This window comes from Centruroides sculpturatus, unplaced genomic scaffold, assembly GCF_000671375.1.
Source record: "Centruroides sculpturatus isolate CEXI.00-Female unplaced genomic scaffold, Cexi_2.0 scaffold682, whole genome shotgun sequence".
NCBI classification, from domain to species: domain Eukaryota; kingdom Metazoa; phylum Arthropoda; class Arachnida; order Scorpiones; family Buthidae; genus Centruroides; species Centruroides sculpturatus.
Window position 1 is genome coordinate 98,769 of NW_019384880.1, and position 22,108 is coordinate 120,876.

The 22,108-nt window shown below is 24.1% G+C and overlaps 1 protein-coding gene and 1 long non-coding RNA gene across 3 annotated transcripts in view; both read left to right on the forward strand.

Moving 5' to 3' along the window:
- Window positions 1-1,408, forward strand: part of LOC111631014 — a 4,046-nt gene extending 2,638 nt beyond the window's left edge. Inside the window, exons 2-3 of the long non-coding RNA XR_002757620.1 lie at window positions 233-315; window positions 1,199-1,408. This is a non-coding gene — a long non-coding RNA (uncharacterized LOC111631014). The remainder of the gene's footprint in view (window positions 1-232; window positions 316-1,198) is intronic.
- Window positions 1,409-10,976: 9,568 nt separating this feature from the next.
- Window positions 10,977-22,108, forward strand: part of LOC111631013 (death effector domain-containing protein-like) — a 65,697-nt gene continuing 54,565 nt past the window's right edge. Inside the window, exon 1 of one of the 2 annotated variants that reach the window (XM_023375202.1) lies at window positions 10,977-11,458. In XM_023375202.1, the coding sequence (XP_023230970.1) occupies window positions 11,170-11,458 (289 nt within the window). In that variant the 5' untranslated portion in view covers window positions 10,977-11,169. The remainder of the gene's footprint in view (window positions 11,459-22,108) is intronic. The other variant, XM_023375200.1, reaches the window with a different exon arrangement.

The window sequence follows — 22,108 nt, forward strand, 5'->3', positions numbered from 1 at the left end:
GCCAAATGATCCACTTTTTCCTTCAAATTAATTTAATATATCTTTTCATATATAATCTTATAAATGTGAGTTTGAAATTCTCAATATAGCTGTCAAAATTTTAATTATTTTTCATGTGAAAATAGTTGTTATAGTCTAAAAATATAGAATTAATACTCCTATAATGTTCTTTTACAAATTAATTAAGTAAATTTTAGAAGTTATAAATACAAATTAAATTATTTTTCCCTAGACTCTATCCCAACAAACTGTCTGATGATGGACAAAATGTCTGAAAATGCTTAGTGGGAAGTAATTTTAAAAGAGTAAACTCCAGTAAGTAGCAGTAAAAAGTGAATATCAATTAAAGTCTTGATTGATCATCATTTTCTATCTCCTTTTCAATATAGTGTTGATTCTTGATTGTATAAATTTTAAAGAACTTCAAGATATATAGATATAAAAATCTAGTTCATTCTAAAAAAGTGTGAATTTACTTATTCAATTCCAATAAATTCATTTGTGCTTGATTATATAAATAAATACTTTAATTGACATTGTATTTTTTAAAATTTACTCAACCTAAAATGCAGAGTATCCTTTTCTCAATTTTTAAATAATTTGAATAATTTAAATTAACATTTGGATTTGTATTAAAAAAAACAGTTAATATATACTTAATTTAAAATTTTTGTTGTTAACTATGAGATATACTTAACTCTTGTTGGAACAAGAGATTAGTATATTGTATATATATAAAACTATTTACTTATATACTGTATAAAATATATAATCAAGTGTACTTAAAAATGTAAAATTTAATTTTCAGATTGCTATAAAATGTATAATTTAAAGAATCTAATAATATAAATAATAATATATTGTTCTGTTCTATAATTACTTAATTTTTTCATTTTGATTTTATCCAGAGTAGATCATAAATATATCTTGCAACTTTAAATTCTAATATTCAAATAGTTGTCATGAATAACTGGCACAATAAAACATTAATTTACTTTCAAAATAGAGCAAATATTGGATTTAAATGACAAAGTTAAAACATTTTTATTATAATCAGATTGATGATATATACAATATTGTCAAATAAAAAAATTAATAATTTTTTTTTACATATTCTGTTTTAACAATTCAAAGATGAAGAAACAGTTCGTAATTGTTTCATTCTTAATAATGAAATTATTACTTTTTTATTTTACAGAAAAAATAAAATGTTGACATCTGAATTGCTATATATCTAATTCAACATTATCACATAAATTTGTCAAATATTTGGACAGGATGAACAGTATCCACTTCTTGACTTCCTAGATTTCTGAATTTATGTAAAATAAGTTTACATTTCACAAATAAAAGGATTACATATTATGCACTTTCCAATATTTTTTAAGAGCTTCAGAAATAAATGCTACAAGCATCAATAAATTACAGATCAATAGGCAATACTCTCAAATATCATTATAAAAATTTGATATGTGATTCTTTTCCTCCTCTGCAAACTTTTTCAAATGAATTCAAATTTTATTTTATTTCAAGTGATTTTCATTCTCATATATAACAAATGAGAATGAAATGACAGAAATGTCTTGATAACTAAATCATTTATAATTAAGTCATATATATTATATAGCTTAAGCCAAAATCAGAATTATAAAATATTAAACTCAATCTTTGAGAAAATTTCCATGATAATTTTACTTTTGGAGTAACAATAATTTGCAATATTACAGCATAGTTTCATTAATTGTTAAAGAAACTATGTTGTAATATTATTTTGTTTAATTAAAAAATTGTTAGAAATCAAATTTTCACAATACAATTTGAAAAGTCAAACAGTTTTCATGAACTGGCTACTTTACAAAAAGTATTTCTCTTTTTTTTTTATCTTCAGAACAACTCCAGTAAAATATATAATTCTGGTTTAAAAATTTTTAACTACAAAAATATAAGCCATTAAATTAAAAGTTAGTTCCTAATTCAGACTTGTGTTGATTATATAACATTATTATGTTTAAAATAATTACAGATTATCTTTTTAAAACTACTAAAAATAATATCAGTAACAGGTAACACAACAAAATTTTTTTTTGTGTTCACTTTTTTCAGGGACAATGAAATATTATATAAGCATTTGAAAGAAGGGAAGAAATGAAAATCTTACCCTTGCTTATATGGAGAAGAGTGTCAAGTCAATACTTGCATATAACTTATACAAAACACTGGTTATGTTCAAAACTGCTATAACAATGCAGATTGTAGCTGTATTAAAAAATGTTAATTATAAAAAATTTATAATTTATAACTCTACATCTATTTCTTACTTTATCAAAATTGTAAATATTGATGTTCTTATTATACAAGTTGATATAATAATTATTGCATCTAATTTACTGTCTTATTGTAATAAATATAGAAAGAGAATATATGAATATAATTGATAACATAGTGCTTAAGATTATTTATATAGGCAAGGATGTAGCCACACAGGGCAGCAAGGAGCAGCATTTTTAACACTAATGCTCTTCCACTGCTCACTCTCTGCCAGTCCCCATTGCCACTATGTATGAGTTTAAATGTATATATAATTTCAAAAGTCACAAGCAGTTGACCACTGAATAAAACAAAAAAACAAACATATTACACTCAAATACTAGGCTACATGAACAGCCAGTAGTAAAGAATAAAATTTAATACTTGTTCTTATACAGTGTTTTCTTTTTTTTTAACTGAGCATTGTCATGTGTATCATTGTTTTCTATATGGCATGCAATCATTGTATAAAAAACTGACATATTGATATGGCAGTTTCTTGTACAAAAATTGTTGTTAGTGATCTTGGGCTATTGCATTTTTACAATAGCATTCCTATCTAATGCTAAGTCTACTCAAGCCATTAGTGATACAGGTGATTCACACTCAGAAATTTCTGGTTACATCCCTACATAGGGAAAGAGAGAAGTAAAACAGAAAAGAAGTTATACTTATGTAATATCTGAATGCCCTTTGGAGATTATTTCTATAGATTATTTCAGATGAGCAAGAGGTTCACAAAGAATATTATACTGTAGTTATAATTTTTTATTTCAAGAATTTCATTTCTTTAATTCTTTCTAATTTAATTTAATTCTTTAATAAATTTCAATATATGTAAATGCAATTAAATTTCAATATACTAGACATTAAATAAAAAAATTCTAATTTTTTTAAATATGTGTCCCTAAATAAATGACATTTCAATTTATTATTCTATATTCAAATAAAAACAGAGAAATGATGGAACAAAACTGAAGGATATATATTTACATGACACAACAGAATAATTTAATGATCAATGATTATGTGAAATAACTAAAGTGACAAAAATCTGTCTTTCTTGTACCTTCTGTTAACAATGAATATTTTCACATTTGCTTTTAATAGAAATTCTAAGATTTCACTAATTGCATCTTCTTCAGAACAAAAACAATTTATGAATTAAAGAGTTTTAGAACCTCCTTAAAATTTTCAATAAAAGAAAATTTAATGAATTATAGTTGACATAATGCAAAAATATATAATTCAAAAATAAGTGGCAATGCTTCTTTTTTAGAATTTGAAAATTTATCTTGTCAATCATTTAGTTTAGAAATTTCTAAATTAGTGGTATATCAAATCAGTTTTCCATAAGTTTTAATAAATTTTTAATATATATCTGTTCTATAAACATCCATGTATAAAATGCAATAAATAAATTTNTTAGCAAAAGTAATCAAGATGTAAATAATGGTGTTTTCTGAATTTTAAAGGTATATATTATTCCAAACAGCATTTTTGCTTTTGCTAAATTCTACAAAGTTTTTAATAAAAGAATTTAAACAATATAAATAACAATAAAAAATATAGCAAAATATAAACTACTATCTGAGGTTATCATTTTAATAGAAATGCAATAGTAATTTAAAAAAAAAAAAAACTTTATTAAAAATTATTTTAACCATAATGTTTAACATATTATTATATTCTTCTCAACAATCTTACTACTAATAAATCAAAAGATAAATAATGAACAACTAAGTACAATACAATTTATTGTAATTTGAATGAATAATCTAAATGATGCATGCAATAAATAATTACAGTTTATGTATGTAAAACTTTAATAATAAAGTCATCTGCTCATGCATAACTATATAATTTTGTACAATAGTATTTTTACAAAGCACTGAAACTATATCATTCAAAACAATTTAAAGGAAATAATAATAATTTATAAATTCTTTAGTAGTTTATTAACTTATATAAAAGCCAATAAACAAATAAAATAATATAAAAAACAATTCTAATTTATCTAAAATTTACTTTAACATTTTATATTATTATTTGATTTGTATTCACTAGACATTACTATTAATTTTCTCTAATGATTATATACTTAGGCCATAAATAAATAAAATATAAATTTTGTAGTTATATTGTTTATTCTAATTTTGGAGTTTATTTTCTTTGCAATCTATGCAAAGAAAATAATTTTTGTCTATATCACACAAATTTAATATCTGCTTCCTTACTATCACTAAAAAATAAAAAAGAGGCAGCTCCTTATGTGGGTAATGTAAACTAATAATAATGTCTCTTTTAATAATGAACATTCTTCATTGCAATAAAGCTCAAACTAGCAAACTTTTAATATCACATGAATATGCCTTAAAATTGGTCAAACACAGCAAAAATATTTTTACATCAGATCAAATACAAGATTGATTGCCAAGAGAATAAATGAAAACCTTCATTCAGTATATATGGTCAAGACACAGAAATAGATAAATAAAACTCACGCCAAAATTGTATAGCTTTTTATCAAGAAGCTATGGTCAAGACACTATCAGTACTTTGCTTACACATGAATGTGAGATTATGAAATAGAAGACTTCTGGAACAAACCAATTCTCATTGAGAAATGCAAAGAATGCTTCCTGATCAGTATCCTAGAGCAGATATACAGATACTCCTTATTCAGATGCATTAAAGTAATTAATACTAAGGATGCTACAACATTATGTATAACTTGGTGACTAGTACTTGACAGCAGAGACTTCTCAAAAATTTGTAAAAGATGTTAACAGGTCTAACCTAATACATTAGTCATTGTATTAACATAGTTATTATCTCTCCACTAATTTGTATTTACAGAATCTTAAAATAAAAACATAATAAATATATTTCTTAACTGTAAATCACATGTTTCAAAGTAAATTAAACATAAATTAAAAGTCCCATTTAAAGTAATTCTGTTAAGTTCATTTTAAAATTATATTCCATTACTGTTCTTTAACATAGTATTCAAACTGAAGATGACTTAAATGGAGTCAAAAACATTTCTTAAATGAAATTTTTGGTTTCCTCAATTATCAGTTATTCAGATTAATCATTAAAAAATTTTGTGACTTGCAATTTATATAAATTTAATAATATGTAAAATCAACTTTTTTTTAATATCAAAAATATATATGCATAAAAACAGACTACAAACTGATATATAACTTGATCTATTTTTTTAGTGATTTACAATACAACTCTCTACTTGATCCACTTTTTTAATAATTAATAATACAGTTATCACAGATCTGTAAAATTCAGTTCTGGGAGAAAAGAAATAAACTTTCTTATAAATAATTTTGTTTAAAATATTAAATTGTTTTAAGTTTTTATATTCAAATCTTCCAGATAAAGAATTTAAATTATTATTATTATTATTAGTTAGAATATTCAATTTTTGAAAACCTTTATAATTTATTATAAGAAAACAAAAATTGCATGTTGTATTATTTATATGCTATTAATTAAGATAACTGTCAAATAATACATGTAATTCCTGTTTTCGTTTAAATATATTAATTACTTAAAAAAAAAAAAAAAAAGTTGCCTATTTATATAATTTGAAATATAAATTAAAAAAGTAACAATAAATCTATAGTTGCCTACCTCCCATACTTATACAAATCCATTTAATGAATTGAATTCTTCATTTAAGTATTGTTACATTTGCTAAATTTTGATAAAAATACAAATATCAATTACATAGCAATTTTCTAAATGTATGAATAAATATGTTAACTGAAAATGATCATTATAAATAAGAACAATTAATAATTACTGAGAATTATGAAATAATCATTAAAATATTTAAATTCACATAGAATGAATTAAAGTAAAAATTATTTAAAATAATTATTACCAAATACTTTTTAATTTAAAACTGATTTATTAAAAAATAATAATCAAATCCTATAATATAAAACTTAAATAATTTAAAATAAGTTATATATAAAATATATAAAGTGCTATTATATAAATTGCTGTCATTAATATGACTAATAAAAACTTTAGTGAATTATATTCAAGTAAATTTTCAAATTTTTCCATGCATTCCATGAAAATAAATATTTACATGCAATGTATGTGGAAATATTTATATGGGAATATTTATTTTATCACCAACATTTTGTGAAAGTAATATTGACACTTCTCATAAATTTAGAAGTTGACATTTAATTTTTGACATTTAAAAAATAGATTTAAATTTAATAAATATAAAATAATTATCAAAAGAATAGAAAAACAGTACTTAATACATCATTCAAACCTTACTTAAATTTAAAATATAGATTCATAAATAACAAACTATGGATAGAAACTATCAATTAATTCATTTTCAATTTGCAGTTTTATGAGTAAGAAATTTCTGTGTAATTATATCTTCTATTACAAAATAAAATTGCATTCTTTTTTATATTTATTGTAAGCTCAATAATAATGTTTTTGAACTGATAAAAAATTGCACTCAAAAATACTATGGGAAAAAAACAGCTAATTTCTATATTTACTATTAAAACTTTCTAGAGAGTTAATTTTTTCAGTTAGCAAAAGTAATCAAGATGTAAATAATGGTGTTTTCTGAATTTTAAAGGTATATATTATTCCAAACAGCATTTTTGCTTTTGCTAAATTCTACAAAGTTTTTAATAAAAGAATTTAAACAATATAAATAACAATAAAAAATATAGCAAAATATAAACTACTATCTGAGAAAAGAAAAAAAACCAAATAAGGAAAAGAAAAATCTGTCATAGATAAGAATTGAATAATCCACATTATTCCAAGTAAAAATGCCAGTATTGCTATATTCAAGAAGTATAAATCATCTTATTTTTACCTGACTTAAGATTAAAAATAATTGTTTTCAGGATAATTATATAATATATTCACAATAAATTATGAATATAAATTAATAGATATGACAATTATAATAATTTTACATAATACATAAGACAGTCAATTAAGCAAATGAAAGATTTGTTATTGATAAAATGTTGTTATATTTTAATAGTAACTTTAAGTGTTACATACATGGAAAGAATGTTAACCAAATGGATCTTTAAATAAATCTGATCAAATAAATGTTGAAAGTTTATTTAAGTTAGAAATTTGTAGTAAAGTTTTTCCTATTTTCTAATAATAGTATTGGTTACAAAATTATTACATTAAATTAATAATTAATTAATTTTATTAATTTTGTTTAATTTATAATTTGGATGAATTTATATAGTAAATATGCACTTTTATCTGTAATTATTTTTCATAAAGTTTATAAGTTTGAATGAATCTTGATTGAAATGAATGACTCTTTATTTCAGTAAATTAATATTATATAAAATTTTAAATTATTCAACAATTAAATGATTTTGTTTTAACTAAAAATTGTTATATATAGTGTAGAAGCACCTTTAAAAAATACTTTAATTATATATGATTTTTAATATACAGATATAAAGTTGTAAATAAATCATTAGTTTAAATATATAATATCATGCATAAAATAAAAAAATATATATATATAAAATATGCATATATAATAAAAGCAAAATACTGAAATATTTTAAAAATTATCTATTTTGTATTTAATTTGTATGACTTTATAGATATAGACTTTACAGATATTCTTATAACAAATATTTTGTAATTAAAATAAAAAAAACTTTAAGTAAAATAATTATTTCAATATTTTTTTTTAAACATTAAATTTAATTGATTAATTCTGATTATAAACAAGAAAGCAGTCATAGTGATAGTAGCTCAACCAGTATAGCAATGAGCTTCAGGCAAGAAAAAAATGGATCTGAACCCAATTAGGTTGGGACCCCTAAAGTGAGGTCCTTCCAGCCTCTTTCCCAATGGTATTTTGTGTATCCAGAGGATGAAGTTAGATGGGATATGCAGTAACTATGTCACTTCCTCCTAGAACTATTGGATGAAGTACTACACCCGACAATAAAAAGTTGAATTCAAATAAAGATCTTTTACTTATATCTATTTCAATATTTTTTTATATCAGAGGGAAAAATATAATACATCAATCTAAAAGTCCTAATTATANGTGTAGAAGCACCTTTAAAAAATACTTTAATTATATATGATTTTTAATATACAGATATAAAGTTGTAAATAAATCATTAGTTTAAATATATAATATCATGCATAAAATAAAAAAATATATATATATAAAATATGCATATATAATAAAAGCAAAATACTGAAATATTTTAAAAATTATCTATTTTGTATTTAATTTGTATGACTTTATATACAGATATTCTTATAACAAATATTTTGTAATTAAAATAAAAAAAACTTTAAGTAAATTAATTATTTCAATATTTTTTTTTAAACATTAAATTTAATTGATTAATTCTGATTATAAACAAGAAAGCAGTCATAGTGATAGTAGCTCAACCAGTATAGCAATGAGCTTCAGGCAAGAAAAAAATGGATCTGAACCCAATTAGGTTGGGACCCCTAAAGTGAGGTCCTTCCAGCCTCTTTCCCAATGGTATTTTGTGTATCCAGAGGATGAAGTTAGATGGGATATGCAGTAACTATGTCACTTCCTCCTAGAACTATTGGATGAAGTACTACACCCGACAATAAAAAGTTGAATTCAAATAAAGATCTTTTACTTATATCTATTTCAATATTTTTTTATATCAGAGGGAAAAAATATAATACATCAATCTAAAAGTCCTAATTATATTAAATTAAGTGAACAAATCTTAGAAAATAATTTTAAATCCTAAAATAGAATTAACAAAAACATTTTAATTACATCATTATTAAAAATAGTGTGTGAGATACATTTGAAAAAGAATTTTTTATTTACTTAACATTTCATATATAAATTAAAAGATAAAAATTAATTTTCATATTTTTTATTTCTTTGCATAATGACATAAGATTTAAAGCCATTTAGAAAATATAATAAGTTATTTCATATTCATAAAATTAATTACTAAAATAATAATAATCTGATCAATCATTATTCAGCAATTTCAGTATTAGATTTGTCAAATATGTTGAAAATAAAATTTTTGAAATTATGGATACATCTAAATATAGTATATGACATTCAAATTGAGTCATTTCTATAAAAACATTTAAATTTTAGAAATATAAACTATTTAAAAAATGTTAATCAATTTCAGAAAAGTAAATCCTGTAAAAATACTTCCACTCAGCTGAATAAATAGTTTAAAAGAATTTAAATATTTCCAATTTCTTCCCTGATAAATTTTTTTAATTAAAAAAATTTAAATATATTTATATCTAAATATTATAAAATGCAAAAAAAAAAATATTAAATGTGCAACTTTATTATATTATTACTCTTTTTTAAACAATTTAAATATTTTTTTTTTAATTTTTAAAACTAATTATAAAATTTTCATATTTTAAATGAAGAAAAATTACGTGTAGAATATATATATAGATTCAATTAATAATATTTAACTTTTAATTAGTTAAGAATTTAACTCAAAAAAAGTTGTTTACTAATCATTAATTTTTCTAGCATCATGTAAGTTACTGGAAACACTTAGTGTATGAATCAAGATACAGAAACCATTTGAAACCCTATAAGGTGCCTCAGATTTATGGTTTAGGTTGAGATTAAAAATTGTCCTCTTGGAAGTGAAAAAAAAAGAAAAAAAATTATGATGAATCATTTTACACACAATTTATGCAACAAACAAATAAATATTTAAATCCCCAATTTAAAAAAAAACGAGGGCGAAATTGATTAAATAAAACTGATTATTTTTTTTCCATTCATTTCATTATTATAAATAATTTCTTATTAAAAAAATAATTAATTTATAAAAACAGAGCTTTTAAAAAAATGTCTTAATTATAATATAAAAACAAAAGTTAAATTTCGATTTCGAAAAATATAATATGTCAAATTGACTAAACGTTAATAACAGAATTATAAATTCAATTTTGCGACGATAGAAAAATCTTTTAGTGGAAGATTAATAAATATAAATTTGCAAGTTTATGCGAAAATAGATAAATCGTCGTAAAAAAATACTTTAAAAAGTATTGTGACGTCAATTTACGCGAGTGTTTTTTTACCATAAAAAGTGCACGTTTTCCCATAAGCGATTGCGGCGCGACCGGACCCGTCGCTATGGGCACCGACGCTCAACAGCAGCACCGCACACGATCGAACTGACCAGTCAAACGATCACTGGACACAGGGTATCGTTGTCATCGTCCGTCGCTAACATACCAAATAAGAAAGCGTTGTTCCGACAGATCAACAGTTACTGCATATATTATGATAAACACATGGGCGATTAGGAGAAAACGTAAAAAAACACGTTACCCATACCTGTTCTGTGATCAGTAGAAGACGCTCTGTCCGCCATCTTGAATAATCTGTTCTAGTTCCGGAAATAAACGGAAATGTTAGCATCATCAATCAGCTGACAAAATCGCGCTGGCTGGTATCTCAATTAATTCGTCCATTTCGCATATATAAGTAATATTAAAAAATTAATCGTAGCGAAATGGCCTTTAATCTTTTTTAAATATCAGTTTAACTTCAATATATGTAAAACGAATTAACGTGAAATAAAACGCTATTTTTAAGCGGAAAATTAGTTAAATTGTATTTAAAAAATATACGCGTACTTCCGAATGCTTTCAGAATGTTATTTTATAAGTTTACAACTCTTTGAGAACTTTTTAAAAAGTAATTTTAAAACTTTAGAGCGCTTAAGCATTAAAATTTGACAACCAATGAGATTTCTTTTCGTCATTCACTGCGGGACTGCTCGCTACGTTTAGCATTCTGACAAAATGGCCGATGTCGAAAGTACTAGAATGAAAATCGGAGAATTGGAAAACACCGTTCGAAAAATTGGTAATTATCTGAGTAAAGACGAAGTTAATCGACTTCTGTCTAAGTCTCGGGACTCCACGAAAAATCTTCGTAATTGCAAAATCCATAACGGTCAAGATTTCGTACTAGCTATGGTGAAAAGTGCAATGTTGGACGAAACTAATTGCATTTCGCTTATAAATCATCTTAAATCAATCAAACGTCACGATTTGATTCGTCATTTGACTATAAAGAAGGATCCAGAAGGTAAGGTCAATATTTAGAATTCTTTCGAATAAGAAAACAAATTTTTCTCTTATTTGCTAAGCCTATTTATGATACTTCCAAATCACAATCGCCATCAAAATCTTAAATTATTCAAAAAGACGTACAGGTATAAGTAATAAGAAATTCCGCAGATATTTATCGTGTAGCCGTATAAAAAAAATTGAATATCTTAAAAATTTTCACGATAAATCGTTAAATTGATTTTTAACTTCAAATATTAGCATTTTAACTCGTAAATTCTATATGGAATTAATCTTCTCTTTTCAGGATAAACAACGGCATTCTCATCTTTTAAGTAATAATGAAATGATTTAATGTCTTTTATTTCTAGGACAATGTTCATTTTCTTGAAAGCAATACAATTTAATATTGAAAACTTTTTAGTTGTTGACAAATATATATATTTTTTTTTATTTACAGATATTAGAATTATTTTCAAATTGAATTTCTTTCTTACTATTTACTGTTCTGTGTTTGAGTTAATAAAGTATAATATATTGAATAAGACTGGTATTTTAGAATTAATTTTAAGTAATTTTAATTTTATTATATAAAATTATAAAGAATAATTGGAATTACTGATTTTATTTCAAATAAAATGATCTCAAGTGAGATATTTCTTAAAATTTTGCTGTATTAAATGATTATGATTCTGTGGAGAAAAAGTCGGATGTATTTTGTTTAAAATGTACAGCTGTTAAAATGAGAAAAAATCTTTAAATATGCTGGTTTCAAATTCTTAAAATTGCTGAATTTTTTTTATTGATTAGTTGGATGTTATATCTGAGTGGTTAATAGAAAATCTAATTGAAAATAAAGGATTAAATTGTTTTTTAATAATAATTTACAAAGTTATTTCTTTATTGTAATTCTAAACCTTTTATTGGATTTCCTTTCTTACCAGGTAAATATTTATTTATTTTAAAATCAGTTTTATATTCAGAAAAAAATCAATACATTATAATGATAAAGCTTTATTTCATTATCGATATTGAAGTTTGTGTGTACACATGCACATGTATTACATACATACTTAAATAAATTTATTTAGTTAGTTAGGAATATCTTATTAAAATTTTATTAATGTTTATAAAAATTATTTTCTAAAATTAAATGTATTTCTTACGTATACAATAGCCCAGTTCAATCAATATTTGCCAAATGATCCACTGGATTATTTATCAGGATGTTCACGGCTAATTTAACAATTAGATATAAAGCTATTTGGCTAGAGGTAGATGGTTATGCCACCATTTCGTGATAAATTTAATAATTAAAAATTATAGATTGTGTAACTGGCAACATAGATGCACAGTCAGCAGGTGTTTTGGTTCAAGCCCTGCTCTGGGCCAATCTTTTCTTCTAGGATATTCTAAATTTTAAATTAATTTTTAATTTATTTTCTAATTATTAAATTTATCGTGCAGTGACAGACTAACCATCTATCTCTAGCCAAATTGCTTTTTATCTAATTATTAAATTAGCCTTAATATAGCACAATAAATATGATAGATCATGAAATGAAATAGTAACAAATAAAGTAAAAATTTTTAGAATAAAAAAAGGAAAAATATTCATGAAGACAATGTTTCTATTTGTGTGTTAATTGAAAAAACTTTTCATCTTCAATTTTCGTTTAAGTGAAAATTTTATATATTAGACTTGAATGATACAGTAGAGTCCCGAAAACTCAGCCTAATGTGGACTGAAGGGTGGCAGAGTTTGTGAAAATGTTGGGTTATTGGGAATGGGGTTAAAATAGAATAAGTATGAGTGTTTCCTCAGAAAATACTGTACTGTACTTGTATGTATTGTTTGCTTGAGATACAACTAAGAATAAACTGCCTAAATACCCTTAAACAAAGGAAAAGTACATACTTTATGAAGGCATAGAGCCTTTACTATATGAAAATGAACATTAATGAATACACAGTGTACAGTAATTTACCTGATAAGACAGACCTCAGAAAAATACTTTGAGGCATACAGCTGTCTATAATGAAAATTAACTAGTCGACTTTGCAAAAACTGATTCCTTCCTTTTAAAAGAAATGCGTAACATCCTGTTGTCTTCCGCAATGCATTCTGCATTTTGCTGCTTCATCATGAAGACGACGAAGGAAAAGTAAGTCCATTACCGACGCACCTTGTTGTTCAAAATACTGAAGGGCAGTTTCGACAGCCTTTAGTCCCTCACTATGTGATATTTTAGGAGCTTGTACGGTAGAGTTCTCAACATCGACGTCTTCATCATTTTCTGGCATTTTTTCATTTAACTGTGACAACAGCAATAATTTCTGCATTGGACATAATGTCTTGCTTGTTATCGTTCTGGAACCACTGTTCGACATCATTTTCACTGGCTTCTGCACATCCAGGAACTCTTTTCAGGAGGTTGAGTAAGTTTACATTTTCTGCATCATCATGTTCAATGAACTCATTTCCCTTGTGATCAAGGAGTTTTCGTCATGAACGAACTAGTGTTAATGACTCTAACTCATTCCAGGTGTCCACCACCCAGCCAACAACATCCATTAGGTTAATTTTCTTTAAGTTCTGGATAAGACCTTGACCGTCATCATTTGCAGAAAGAAGGGAGGATAACAGCTTGTGCCAAGTTATCCGGACTACCGGGTTATCGAGTGCCGAGTTTTCGGGACACTATTGTATTTAATTGTTGTGAGCTTTTGTTACCAGAATATTTCTAATGAAATTATCTTCCCAAAAAATTGTTATTTGGATTTTATTCAAGAAATAAGATACTCTGAAAAGATTGTTTTTAATGAATTTAAATTGATTTGCAAAATTTTTCAAAAGAAACAAATATTTTCTTCAAAAGATAAAGCTTAAAATTTGAAGTTAAATTATATGTTCATTCATAAAATGAAAATGTAAAGTATAAAATTAAGACATGTGTGTGTACACATCAATTCTGTTAATTGGTAAATTTATAGGCTAATTCTTGAAATTATACATTTCTAGTCAAAAAGAATAATAATAATCTACAGAATCATATGAATGTTAAATATCTTTCTTGAGACTGTTTTATAATTTATAAACAATCTAAAATTTCAGTAGCATAAATTTAACTAGTTATTTTAAAATATGACTTTATTATAATAATTACAATGATTTTTACTTGTTGGAATATTTTAAGAAATTATCGTGTACTGTTTTAATAAAAAATGTTGCACTTCAAACAAGATCTGCTTGAAAGAAAATGTTTTTAATATAATCTTATGATATGATTCTAAGTATACAATCATTTATCAACAATAAATAAAAATAGCAAATCATTTTGTGAAACTGTTAAATAAGCAAAATATTATATAGTTTGCTTTCCAAGCATATTAATTTGTTAATTAGGGCATTAATTTAAAAAAGTTTTCAGGTAGAAAAAGCTACGAAAACTGTTTGAGGAAGGCAGTAAGGAAGGTGAAGATACACCCTGATTAAAGAAGCAAAATAGTACATGTAATTTTTGAATCTGAATAATTTATCTAAAAATGTTTTCTTCATTTTGAAAATGTAGTGTGTTTTTAGCAATATCAAAACTGATCAATAATTTTTATAAGAATATATTCAAAATTAAATAAATTGAAGATATTAAATTAAAAAATTAATAATAAATCATAATAATACTGCCAGTTCATGCGCATATAAATTTGAGTGTATTTAAAGTTTGTTACTTACAAACCAAATACAATGTACAAAATAACATTATGTATTCTTAAATTTTACAATTTTTTTTGTACAGTAAGATCTTGCTAATTTGAACAGAAAAAATAAACTCTCTCTGAACAAAATGTGTTGTTGCAGTTATCTTCTGCTGTTCAAAATACTGTACATGTGCCTTCATCCTCAAAATGAATTTAAAATGTTTTTGGAATATAAAATTAAGGCTAGTTTCTTGTCTTTTCCTTCATGTATAAAATACTCGTATTTTAAAACTTAAGTGTATGAGCCAAATTNGTAGAAAAAGCTACGAAAACTGTTTGAGGAAGGCAGTAAGGAAGGTGAAGATACACCCTGATTAAAGAAGCAAAATAGTACATGTAATTTTTGAATCTGAATAATTTATCTAAAAATGTTTTCTTCATTTTGAAAATGTAGTGTGTTTTTAGCAATATCAAAACTGATCAATAATTTTTATAAGAATATATTCAAAATTAAATAAATTGAAGATATTAAATTAAAAAATTAATAATAAATCATAATAATACTGCCAGTTCATGCGCATATAAATTTGAGTGTATTTAAAGTTTGTTACTTACAAACCAAATACAATGTACAAAATAACATTATGTATTCTTAAATTTTACAATTTTTTTTGTACAGTAAGATCTTGCTAATTTGAACAGAAAAAATAAACTCTCTCTGAACAAAATGTGTTGTTGCAGTTATCTTCTGCTGTTCAAAATACTGTACATGTGCCTTCATCCTCAAAATGAATTTAAAATGTTTTTGGAATATAAAATTAAGGCTAGTTTCTTGTCTTTTCCTTCATGTATAAAATACTCGTATTTTAAAACTTAAGTGTATGAGCCAAATTTGTCAATTCTCAAAAATATAATATGATGTAATACAATAGATAATTTCAACTTCAGTAAATTGAGAACCCTATATTAATATATACAAAAAAATAGATTGAGAAAAAGAATTTCCAGTAATCTGAAATACTTGCTAATCAGACCAAGTTCAAGTTCAGATTAGTGAGGTTCTACTGATTTTACAATAACAAATAAGCATTAAAATAAAGAATATGGTGAAATTAATTTTATAATGAAAGTAAGAGTCAATGTATTAATGTTTATTATATTATGAATCAATAGATTATTCACATAGTTATGCCACCATTTCGTGATAAATTTAATAATTAAAAATTATAGATTGTGTAACTGGCAACATAGATGCACAGTCAGCAGGTGTTTTGGTTCAAGCCCTGCTCTGGGCCAATCTTTTCTTCTAGGATATTCTAAATTTTAAATTAATTTTTAATTTATTTTCTAATTATTAAATTTATCGTGCAGTGACAGACTAACCATCTATCTCTAGCCAAATTGCTTTTTATCTAATTATTAAATTAGCCTTAATATAGCACAATAAATATGATAGATCATGAAATGAAATAGTAACAAATAAAGTAAAAATTTTTAGAATAAAAAAAGGAAAAATATTCATGAAGACAATGTTTCTATTTGTGTGTTAATTGAAAAAACTTTTCATCTTCAATTTTCGTTTAAGTGAAAATTTTATATATTAGACTTGAATGATACAGTAGAGTCCCGAAAACTCAGCCTAATGTGGACTGAAGGGTGGCAGAGTTTGTGAAAATGTTGGGTTATTGGGAATGGGGTTAAAATAGAATAAGTATGAGTGTTTCCTCAGAAAATACTGTACTGTACTTGTATGTATTGTTTGCTTGAGATACAACTAAGAATAAACTGCCTAAATACCCTTAAACAAAGGAAAAGTACATACTTTATGAAGGCATAGAGCCTTTACTATATGAAAATGAACATTAATGAATACACAGTGTACAGTAATTTACCTGATAAGACAGACCTCAGAAAAATACTTTGAGGCATACAGCTGTCTATAATGAAAATTAACTAGTCGACTTTGCAAAAACTGATTCCTTCCTTTTAAAAGAAATGCGTAACATCCTGTTGTCTTCCGCAATGCATTCTGCATTTTGCTGCTTCATCATGAAGACGACGAAGGAAAAGTAAGTCCATTACCGACGCACCTTGTTGTTCAAAATACTGAAGGGCAGTTTCGACAGCCTTTAGTCCCTCACTATGTGATATTTTAGGAGCTTGTACGGTGGAGTNTTCTTGATTTGTATTGCATTTATATTTTTGTCATCAAAAAGTCATTACAAATAGTAGCAATAATTTCATCTAAGTACGAGTTTTTTAATTAGTGTAAATTAATTTAGTTAAATGTTAAATTGTTTATTATTATTATTATTATAAAATCATACTGCTTATTAGAAATTTTTAACATTTGCCATTAATGGTAAAAGATAATGTGTACAGTACATCATCATTATTAAAATAGAAGTCTTTCTTTTTCAGTTAGTTAATTTTTATGTATTTCAGCAAAATATAAAAATAAATCCAAAGATTAAAGGCATTTGCCAGAAACAATAAGTAATTAAAAGAAAATGTAACCTTTTATTATATATAAAAAATGTTTTAACTTTTCACTCTAGTTTTAATATGTAAAAGAAATATTAGAAAAAAAAACTTTGTATTATGTAATTCTTACCTCAACTAGAAAACATTGTAATTTTTGAGAAGTAATAATTTAGTTGATATTTTTGAATTAGAACAGATATCAGGAACACTTTAAATGGGAATTTGTGAAGTTTGACTACAATAATTTCATATTCATTGGACTATGGAAGATTTCTTGAATGCAAATGCTTGACAAATGTTTGGATAGGATGACTGGGACTTTATTTTTTTACTGTAGATTCTTTGAATTCTGTATAACTTAAATATTTAAGGAGAGAGATTTTTCAGAATAATTTTTTGAAATATGTAAGGTGTATTTATGCATAAAGAACAAAATAAGTAAGGAACAATAGGTTTTTTAACTCTTTTACTGTCAAGATACTTTAAATATTTCAAATTTTAAATTTATTGCAAATATAAGATTTGAAATAAGTTAAACTTTATATTTAGCTACTTTATCTCTAATTATAAAATAACACCTGCTGTACTATATCATTTGGTTGTTAAATGAAATATTGTATATATACTATGGCATTTCTTTTTTGAAATAATTTTATAGGGGTTTGGAAGTTCTCTTTTCATATTACTCAGATATTGGAGATAATGTTCATATACAGTAATACCCCGAACTTACGCGATAGGTGGGAACGAGTGATAACCACGTAAGTCGAATTTGTGTAAGTCGGGGTATAATTTCGCATATAAATACATACAAATAATTTTTAATTGGGGCCGAAGACTAAAGAAAAATATAATTTAGAAAAAAATGATTAATAAAATCTTAGATAATACATGTGTAGCCTATAACAAATTATATTATTATACAATTTTTCACATTTACTTGATTATCACGCCATAATTTTAACATTGTTTCCATCTCAGCGATAATACTGTGACGTTTACGAATGATGCTTGAATTTAAAGATTGAGCATTTTTCACAGCTTCGAGAATTTTTTCTTTACCTTTTATAATTGTTCTGACCGTCGATTCCGGTAGATCAAACTTCTTTGCCAATTCACAAATTTTCATTTTTGTATCGAAGTCTTTAATAATGTTAAATTTACATCCCAAAGATAAAGTTTTTCTTTTCTTGTCTGATGCAGAAGAATCAGTTCTACTTTGTTTGGATGACATAGTAGAGTTTCTCGAGTCTCCGTAGATATAACACACAGAAATAAATAACACAAAATAAATTGTAGCTATATATCGATTCCGCACGACACGTCCGAACATGTAAGCCAAACAATAGTGTGGGGGGAGTGAGTAATCGAGAGTTGCGTGGCACTCAAACAAAAGACGAATCGACGAGATTTGAAAATCGCATAACTCCGGGTTCGCGTAAGTCAGGGTATTACTATATATATGTGACAAATTTGAATTTTATCACCCATTTTAAATATTTCAAGATCATTCCTATCAATAAAAATATATGAAATTAGTGTCAGCCTTCTTAATTTATAGTTTGTCATGTTAATTTAAAAGTATGATAAAATGAATAAATCTTTAACTTTTTTAATTATTAACATCAGGATATATTTTTTTCTTTGATAGCAAGATCTTTCTTAAATAGAAAGCTAAAAAGTTTCAATCTGAAATAAACATTATATATTTTAATTATCATGATAAGAAGTTTTAAAATATCATTTATATTTCTTTTTAAAATATTTGTATGAAGTATTTTTATTGTTTTGTGTAATCTAAGTGGAACTTTTTATTTTATATTAGTGCTTACTATTTATTAAGGTACATTTATCAAATAAGCATTATTATATTATATTAATTACATGATAACAATATTTTGTTTGCTTAGTGTTTTAAATGCTTACTAAATTTTGAGTATCAGAAGAAATAGCAGAGGAAATATTAAGGTTGATATGTGTATTATTATACTAAAGAAATATCTTGGTATTTTCATAGAAATTTATTCTCTTTGTTACTCGTATTCAATATAAATATGGTAAACTGTATTCATTAATTAATATTAATAATAGTTCAGGTTAAAAAAATATATATCTCCTTTCTGCCCTGCAGACAACTAAAGTTAATAGTTATTTCAAAAGTGTTTATATAAACTTTGATTGGAGATTGTATTAAACAATATTTATACAGAAAGAAATAATTGTAGCATCTTGAACTGATAAAATTATTATTTTAATGTTTGGAAACAAAGAAAACCGAATGTTTAATTCAAGCATTATAAAATTCTTGAATTAAAATAAATTGAATAAAAAAAGCAGATTTTTGTCAATATTTTTTTAAGAATTATTTAACTTAATATGTATTCAATAATTTTTATTTCATTTTTCAGATACATAATTATTTTATCTGAAAAACTTAATATCAAGAATCATGTAAAATAGCAATTTCATTTATTTTAATGTTCAAATTATCAGAAATAAGTATTGTGTATGTGCAGTAGATTGATGATGAAAACTTTTGAATGAAAAAATTTTTTTTTAATTAACAAAAGTTACTTAAATGAAATACTACAGTAATTCAATAATTTTTATTTCATTTTTCAGATACATAATTATTTTATCTGAAAAACTTAATATCAAGAATCATGTAAAATAGCAATTTCATTTATTTTAATGTTCAAATTATCAGAAATAAGTATTGTGTATGTGCAGTAGATTGATGATGAAAACTTTTGAATGAAAAAATTTTTTTTTAATTAACAAAAGTTACTTAAATGAAATACTACAGTAATTGAAAAAAACATGAAATTTTGAACAAGTATTTACTGTGATAACATTAAATTTAGTTTATTATGTAGATGTGAATATAAATAGCAAATATCATACTGTCTCAAGTATATCAATGCCTCAGATACATAATGAAATGATATATGCAAACACAAAATAAAGCAAACTATAAAGGATTACATTAGTTTTTCGATATGAAATCTGTTTGTATACATATTCAGAACAGTACAGTATACATGTATTCTGTACATGAAATGATGAAAATGAAGTGTTTACATAAACATTTCATTTACATAAACATTTCATGATGAAAATGAAGTGTTTACATAAACATTTCATTTTCATCATTTCATGCACTTGTTTTTCAGTTTCACAATGAAGTGTCATAAATTGTGTACAGTTTTTTAGTCTGTAAACAGATTCTTGATTAAATGGCTTGATAATAGGAAATTTACAGTCGCAGAATAATTTAAGAAAATTGGGCATTAAACTCATTTAGTCAAAGGCAAGATTTTTTTACTGATTAATTAAACTTTGATCTAGCAAGTTTAATGAGTAAACATTTACTGTATATATTAATCTTCTGTTTTTATTAATAATATTTGATGATGTACAGTATATTGTATTAATTGTATTTTGTACTGCTGGAATCAAGTTTGTTAATTTAGTATTTTTACAGCATTTGTATTTTGGTGATAAATGTAACAATTTTTAATTAAAACTAAAATATCTTGTTAAGTTTGAAAATTTAAAATCTGTAAAAGCAATTTTTATTTATAACAATTATGTTTTTCATATAATAATACAAAAATTAAAACATAAATCAATATTAATTTATAATAAAATGATGAAAACAAACTGTAAAATGATCTATTTGCATATATGCTATTATTTTTTATTAAGAAATAGTTACTTGAAAATCTCGTAACATAAAATCAAATTTATCATTATAATTTTACATTGTGTTGTTATTCTTGATTTGTATTGCATTTATATTTTTGTCATCAAAAAGTCATTACAAATAGTAGCAATAATTTCATCTAAGTACGAGTTTTTTAATTAGTGTAAATTAATTTAGTTAAATGTTAAATTGTTTTTTATTATTATTATTATAAAATCATACTGCTTATTAGAAATTTTTAACATTTGCCATTAATGGTAAAAGGTAATGTGTACAGTACATCATCATTATTAAAATAGAAGTCTTTCTTTTTCAGTTAGTTAATTTTTATGTATTTCAGCAAAATATAAAAATAAATCCAAAGATTAAAGGCATTTGCCAGAAACAATAAGTAATTAAAAGAAAATGTAACCTTTTATTATATATAAAAAATGTTTTAACTTTTCACTCTAGTTTTAATATGTAAAAGAAATATTAGAAAAAAAAACTTTGTATTATGTAATTCTTACCTCAACTAGAAAACATTGTAATTTTTGAGAAGTAATAATTTAGTTGTAACTAAAATCTTTTTAATATTTAATTGTGGAGTTCTAATATGAAAGAAATAATGTAAATAGAACTTATGTTTATCATAAATGATCATTTTTCATATAGTCCTATAATGCAAATGTGTATTTGAAGATGATGATAAAAACAATTCATTATAGAAATATAAAGTTTAAGAAAATATGATGAAGAAATGTATGAATAAAACCAATTGCCATTCTTCTTACGTTATAA